The sequence below is a fragment of the Camelina sativa genome, chromosome 11 (genome assembly GCF_000633955.1).
Source record: "Camelina sativa cultivar DH55 chromosome 11, Cs, whole genome shotgun sequence".
Taxonomy (NCBI): domain Eukaryota; kingdom Viridiplantae; phylum Streptophyta; class Magnoliopsida; order Brassicales; family Brassicaceae; genus Camelina; species Camelina sativa.
In genome coordinates, this window is record NC_025695.1 from 38,465,471 (window position 1) to 38,472,684 (window position 7,214).

The 7,214-nt window shown below is 37.1% G+C and overlaps 2 protein-coding genes across 3 annotated transcripts in view; one reads left to right on the forward strand and one right to left on the reverse strand.

Moving 5' to 3' along the window:
- Positions 1–1,059, reverse strand: part of LOC104728747 (pre-rRNA-processing protein TSR1 homolog) — a 1,228-nt gene extending 169 nt beyond the window's left edge. The window contains exons 1-5 of the mRNA XM_019232068.1: positions 961–1,059; positions 637–791; positions 415–546; positions 244–294; positions 10–154 (exon numbers count right to left, since the gene is read on the reverse strand). Of these exons, the coding sequence (XP_019087613.1) occupies positions 10–154; positions 244–294; positions 415–546; positions 637–717 (409 nt within the window). The 5' untranslated portion in view covers positions 718–791; positions 961–1,059. The remainder of the gene's footprint in view (positions 1–9; positions 155–243; positions 295–414; positions 547–636; positions 792–960) is intronic.
- Positions 1,228–7,214, forward strand: part of LOC104725491 (mitotic spindle checkpoint protein MAD1-like) — a 16,002-nt gene continuing 10,015 nt past the window's right edge. Inside the window, exons 1-10 of one of the 2 annotated variants that reach the window (XM_019232567.1) lie at positions 1,228–1,575; positions 1,665–1,764; positions 1,877–2,037; positions 2,140–2,337; positions 2,432–2,524; positions 2,628–2,744; positions 3,307–3,554; positions 3,894–4,065; positions 4,805–4,921; positions 5,010–5,213. In XM_019232567.1, coding sequence (XP_019088112.1) covers positions 1,384–1,575; positions 1,665–1,764; positions 1,877–2,037; positions 2,140–2,337; positions 2,432–2,524; positions 2,628–2,744; positions 3,307–3,554; positions 3,894–4,065; positions 4,805–4,921; positions 5,010–5,213 — 1,602 coding nt within the window. In that variant the 5' untranslated portion in view covers positions 1,228–1,383. Of the gene's footprint in view, positions 1,576–1,664; positions 1,765–1,876; positions 2,038–2,139; positions 2,338–2,431; positions 2,525–2,627; positions 2,745–3,306; positions 3,555–3,893; positions 4,066–4,804; positions 4,922–5,009; positions 5,214–6,245; positions 6,412–6,750; positions 6,923–7,214 lie in introns of both variants that reach the window. The other variant, XM_010444160.2, reaches the window with a different exon arrangement.

The window sequence follows — 7,214 nt, forward strand, 5'->3', positions numbered from 1 at the left end:
AGCAAGAACATACACGGATCAACACAGTGGTACTTGGTAGACCAATTGATCTAAGCACAGAAAGACACTGACTTCCGAATGAATCTATGAAGTTAGATTTATTCTCTTCCCATGGAGAGCTTGCAGATGCAACAAAAGCCATCAAATCAGCAACCTATTACCAGTAAAAAAAAACACAGTAAGCACCTATGACAAACTCTGGTCACAGAAAGAACCAACAAATGCAGACAATAAATCACATGCCTTGGCCATTTCCATACATGTCAAAAGATCCCCATGAGGCGCCTTTAACACCTGTGATATTTTTTTTATTCACAGCATTGATCCCACAAGGATTAGACTTCAGCAGTGGATGTATATACATATAAACCAATCTTAGTATACCAAAGACTAACAGAAATGGAATACACATACAGTTGCTCTTAGCTTATACTCGGAAGATGCAACCGTTGAAGAATCAATACCAGAACCATCAGAAGCTAGTAACTTTAAGACATCTTCACCAAGTGAATTCAATTCAACAGAAGCCGAGAGGGGAAACAAGACCTATCATCATTAGAAACACATAAACATAAGGTTGATTCCCCCAACAAAACACACATAAAAGTACCCAGCAATAGAAATGTAAACACTCACGATAACACGAGGAGCACTGTTTAATCCTCCTGATGCTCTCTTCTCCTTCAAAACAGCAGCCCTTTTCTGCTCTCGAAGCATCTTCCCACGCTGAACACGAGCAGCTCTAGCACCTTTAACATGGCTACTATCCGATTTCCCAATCCTGCCGCCATCTGATTCCATAAAAACGGATCAATTTTGGGAGAGTTTTTTCAGTATCTGTAGATTAAAAGAGACGGAAACGTTGAGGATAACTTGGGGTGAGGTTTTGTGGAGGTTGCGAGAAGATTTAGAGTAGAATTTAGTCTTGTGAGGTTTGTTAACTTGAACTCGAGAGTATACCATGGCTTCTTAGAGACAGTTGCTGGATATGGAAGCTCTGTAATCGGAATCGTGGGTTGTGATAAAATTCGATTCGACGGTTATGTTTTAAAAATCGGAGTTTTTAATAAACCCTAATGCTAAATGAAGAAGACGATCTCGTGTCATTATTTGTGCACGTGTGGGAATTATATAAATGGGCCTTTATTAACTTAGCCCATTAAGCTTTACCCATCTTATAGTTTTTTTTTTTTTTTTGCTGGCTATTGTTTTAATTTTTAACGAGACCGTCCGTCCGGCTCCTCCCTCCTCCGTCTTCACTCTTCACGCTCTCTCATCAAATTCAATACACAAAAAAAAAAAAAAAGCGGCGCTTCTGCATTTCAAATCCTGAATTCATCTCTCGCTTCATTGACAACGGAACCCTAATTTTACGACGCAAACATGATTTTGAGAACTCCGCCGCCGAAAAGGCTCAAGTCCGACGCTGGAGGCAGCCCTATCTCCGCCAACGCCTCTGGTTCCGGCAATCAGCTAGTTATCTACGAAGATTCTCCTCTTCCTGCTCCTGCTCCGCTGCAAACTTCTAATGATCAGTCCGATCAACACCTTTGCACCTACCAATGTCGCCAAATGGTTATTTATTTTACTCGTATCTCTTTAAGCCTCTAACGAAGATTAGCGAATCTGAGATTTTTTTGTTTATTTTCCCCGACTTGTTTTAGGTTAAAGCTGATGTTTTAGATGCATTTAGCAAAGCGGAGAAGCAAGTTCAGGAATATCAGACTCAATTACAGACTCTAAATGCCAACTTCAGCGAAGCAGGTGAGAGGGTCTTGATTCTGAATGTTTTAGTGAGTCTTTCTCGTTTTTGCTTTTGCTGCTATTGGGAAAAGATTTTGCTAACGAATTTGATTTTGTTGTTCTACTACAACAGATGCGGAGAGAAAGCAATTACGAGATCATTTCTTATACTCAAAGCAAGAACTGGCTGCTGCTAAAGGGCGTGAAAAGATGCTTCAAGAGCAGCTCCTTACGGAGATCAACAATTCCCAAGAGCGGTATACCAAAGAACTTCAATCTTGCCATGAACTGGAGGTTGATTTGTTTACTATGGGCTAATTCTGTTTACCTTCCTTCAAAGAAATTTGTCATTGGTATTAATATCATTATCGTTTTCCTCTTTTGACTTGACATCAGGTAAAACTTCAAAATGAAATGAACCTTCGAAAGAAAGCAGAGTCTTCTGCTGCAACAGCTGAAGAAAAAGCTAAACTTTTGGAGGATAAACTAACTCAGCTATCTGGAAGTGTTGACAGGGAGAAAAAACGTCTCAACAATGATATTGCCCAATTGGGTAAAGAAGCAAAGCTTTCTGTCTCTAGGATTGGTGCAGATGTAAGTACTAATTGTGAAACTTTTTATCTTGACTCAGGTTTTGGTTTTGGCTTCTCACGTAATCACCGTATTTTATGTTTTCCTTTGTTTTTAGCTTGAAAGGATGCAATATCGGGCACAAAACGCAGAGACGGAATCAAATCTTTTAAGATCACAGCTAGAGCATCTTAAACTCAAATTTGACGAAGTAAGCTATATTTGACTTGCATCTTAGAAATAATAACGCTAAACATAAGTTATCATTTGTTTTGGGAATTGATTTGCCGTCTCATTTGATTCTTATTTTGCAGTGTTTGCAAGAAAAGACTGAAGTATACAAGAAGCTGTCGTCATTCACTTCACAGACAGCATCCTCTTCAGATAACAGTGTATTAATTAAACATCTTCAGGAGGAAGTTAAACGCTATGTAAGTTTTACCAGTTCTTAGTATACCCGAGTAATGAATTTACAAAGTTGTTCCAGCATAAGATGGATCGGTTATTGAAAATGAGTATGAAAGTGGTCAGAACATTGATTGTATCCTTCTGTTTTATTCATCAATAGAAGCTGTACGCGTTCTTGATTACCATGACTAATCCTACGCTTTAGTACATTACATAACCCAGAATCCGGATACCTCCACAATGAATTCTATTTTTCTGTTGCTTACTCTGATAAGCAGCAAACCATGCTGAGAAAATATGCAAATTTCTAAACACTCAAATTTACTTGTAGTCGTTTTTAAAAATTGGCCTTCTTATTTACTCGGGCCATCTAAGACAAGTCCTAGGTAAAAGAGTTTACTTTTCAAGCAATTTGAGGTACTGAAGTAAGATGTTCTATTCATGTAATAGTTATGCACTCACATATTTTTCATCTTTTGAAGACATGTACCATTTATAGATTTTATTTCCACTTCTATACTTTCCATGTAATGTCTATTTAGTTTTTGTTTTTCTTGTCGATTTTGATTCTTGATAATTTATCAGGAAGCTGAAGTGCAAGAAGCTAGAAAGTTAAAATCACGGCATGTAGATGCTGAGTTGTTGAAAGTGAAATTGCTAGAAGAAAATAGCCGTAGGGAGAGGGCAGAGTCAGAGTTATCAAAATTTTATGAATTGCAGCAAAGCATGGAGAAGTTGAACAATGAATTGTCCTCTTGGAAGTCGTTGCTAAATGAAATTCCTGGTGTATCCTGTCCTGATGACATAGTTATGAAATTCTCGACTCTACAGAAGTAAGTACAGATTTTATCTTTTCACTAGAGTCTTCTTCTGATATTGTCTCGAATAATTATGCTTTCCATGAAAAAGTCTATGCAGAAGACTGAGGTGGTTGTTATGGGGGACATTTTCCTGACTTTTCCTAGGTGAACTAGATAGTATTTATCATAGACATTTGCAACACCACTTTTTCCAGATGTAGCTTTATAATTACTGATATTCTAGCTTGCGAGTCTAGCAGGTAAAGTTTGGGCCTGCTAGCATCTAGAGTACTGATTTCTAGTTTAAAGCACTCTCAGTTAACAACATGTATCTATGTTACTTCCTAGTGATTTGTGTTTCTGTCCTTGAAGTGAGGTGGTTCAAAGCTCTTTGAAGATTGGGGAAGCAAGTACACGTTTTAAACAACTGGAGGTGGCTCTGGAGGCTACACAACTTGGCAGACAGAATGCTGAAACTGAGGCTGCATTAGCGAAAGAGAAATCTGAGGCTCTCAAAACAGATGTGAAGAGGATTGAAGTAATGGTAAGATTGAAAACTGTTCCTTGTGCTGTGTAAGGGGTCAAAAGTGCATTTTTATATCTTGCTGGCCTCTATTTAGGCCTCTTAAAGTTGAGTTTTGATTCTCAAAGAATAAAGGATAACATTTTTAATTGGTGGCACTCAAATGTTCATCATCTTATATTCAATATTCTTTTTTATTGATTGTTTACTTGGTTTCTCCAGGTATCACTGTCTTTGCTTGGATATATACTAACTCAGCTCTGTAATTTCATGTTGATTGTTGAGCTGTGCATTCATAAGTAGCTGATATAAGCAATGGAGTTACTAGTTAGAGACGATATTCCTAGGATAATATCCCAAGTATTTTTAGATGTTCACGTTGGGGAAATTCTCTTGCAAAGAAGATAACTTATTTAGTTATCAATTAGTACATATTTAGTTTCTCTACAAAATGTGGGGAAAGGCTGTCTGTTCCTTATGAGTGTATTCAATTGTTAGATTTGGTGCAATTGCCTCATAGCGAACCATGAGTCTATCACAAATCTATGATGAGCTGATTTATTGAAAATATAATGTCCTTTCAGGATAGTGTTAACGTGTGTAGTCTACTGTTAGAATTTGTAGCAAACGTCTTTTTTTCTATACCATGAAACTATCACAATGCAAGGGGATCACATTGCTAGTGACTCACTGTAGATAACTTATATTTTCTATCCTTTTGTTGCACTATTACTAACAGATTTTTAATTTTATAATAAAGCTCTCTTTGGTCACGGTGGAGAAAGAACAGTTGAAAGCTGTTGTTAATGAATTAAGGAAGTCAACCAGTGAAGGATCTGTGCCTGGAGCTGGGGCCACAGATGGAACCCTTATTCAGGTTCTGGAATAACAGTGTTCTTGTTTTAAAGAATTTACTTCTTTTCTGTTGGAAGCGTAAGGCTTACTTAGTTTGCTTATATTTACAGGAGTTGGAATCTTCTCTTGCAAAGAAGGAGAACTATCTTAAGGATTTGGAGAATGATCTAAGTCAACTGAAGGATGTCAATAATCGCCTACGTAGTGAAATAGAACTTCTAAATGAGAAACTAGTCGATGAAGCAAGGAGGAATAAGTCGCTGGAAAGGGACAGTGATCGTCTTCTTTCCGAGATCTCTTTACTGGAGTCAAAGGTACAGACGTCAGATATGTGTGCTTGCAAAAGAAGATTGCCAAAGAAAAAAATTGCTTATGGAACTTTTACCTACCATGGTCGAAATGAATTTATGAGCTTTTAAGGGTGAATGGTGACTTTAGTGTCCTGCATCTTATGTTGACTTAGGTATCATGACATGTTTTATATTGTAAAAGCAACAGATGTACTATTTAGGACCCTTAACTTCTACCCAAGAGTTTGGTTGGAATAGTAACATCTTNCTCTTCAGATAACAGTGTATTAATTAAACATCTTCAGGAGGAAGTTAAACGCTATGTAAGTTTTACCAGTTCTTAGTATACCCGAGTAATGAATTTACAAAGTTGTTCCAGCATAAGATGGATCGGTTATTGAAAATGAGTATGAAAGTGGTCAGAACATTGATTGTATCCTTCTGTTTTATTCATCAATAGAAGCTGTACGCGTTCTTGATTACCATGACTAATCCTACGCTTTAGTACATTACATAACCCAGAATCCGGATACCTCCACAATGAATTCTATTTTTCTGTTGCTTACTCTGATAAGCAGCAAACCATGCTGAGAAAATATGCAAATTTCTAAACACTCAAATTTACTTGTAGTCGTTTTTAAAAATTGGCCTTCTTATTTACTCGGGCCATCTAAGACAAGTCCTAGGTAAAAGAGTTTACTTTTCAAGCAATTTGAGGTACTGAAGTAAGATGTTCTATTCATGTAATAGTTATGCACTCACATATTTTTCATCTTTTGAAGACATGTACCATTTATAGATTTTATTTCCACTTCTATACTTTCCATGTAATGTCTATTTAGTTTTTGTTTTTCTTGTCGATTTTGATTCTTGATAATTTATCAGGAAGCTNATTTTTGATACTGGGGTTGCCACACGTCTACCATTTAATTTCACACTCACCATATAACTCAATACAAGCTGGAGAAGCGTCCTTAATTTATCTGGGAAACTAGTCTGCATCATAATTTGTGCCTTTGTGGTTCTTGAGATATAATAGGGAGGCCNTAGAAGAAAATAGCCGTAGGGAGAGGGCAGAGTCAGAGTTATCAAAATTTTATGAATTGCAGCAAAGCATGGAGAAGTTGAACAATGAATTGTCCTCTTGGAAGTCGTTGCTAAATGAAATTCCTGGTGTATCCTGTCCTGATGACATAGTTATGAAATTCTCGACTCTACAGAAGTAAGTACAGATTTTATCTTTTCACTAGAGTCTTCTTCTGATATTGTCTCGAATAATTATGCTTTCCATGAAAAAGTCTATGCAGAAGACTGAGGTGGTTGTTATGGGGGACATTTTCCTGACTTTTCCTAGGTGAACTAGATAGTATTTATCATAGACATTTGCAACACCACTTTTTCCAGATGTAGCTTTATAATTACTGATATTCTAGCTTGCGAGTCTAGCAGGTAAAGTTTGGGCCTGCTAGCATCTAGAGTACTGATTTCTAGTTTAAAGCACTCTCAGTTAACAACATGTATCTATGTTACTTCCTAGTGATTTGTGTTTCTGTCCTTGAAGTGAGGTGGTTCAAAGCTCTTTGAAGATTGGGGAAGCAAGTACACGTTTTAAACAACTGGAGGTGGCTCTGGAGGCTACACAACTTGGCAGACAGAATGCTGAAACTGAGGCTGCATTAGCGAAAGAGAAATCTGAGGCTCTCAAAACAGATGTGAAGAGGATTGAAGTAATGGTAAGATTGAAAACTGTTCCTTGTGCTGTGTAAGGGGTCAAAAGTGCATTTTTATATCTTGCTGGCCTCTATTTAGGCCTCTTAAAGTTGAGTTTTGATTCTCAAAGAATAAAGGATAACATTTTTAATTGGTGGCACTCAAATGTTCATCATCTTATATTCAATATTCTTTTTTATTGATTGTTTACTTGGTTTCTCCAGGTATCACTGTCTTTGCTTGGATATATACTAACTCAGCTCTGTAATTTCATGTTGATTGTTGAGCTGTGCATTCATAAGTAGCTGATATAAG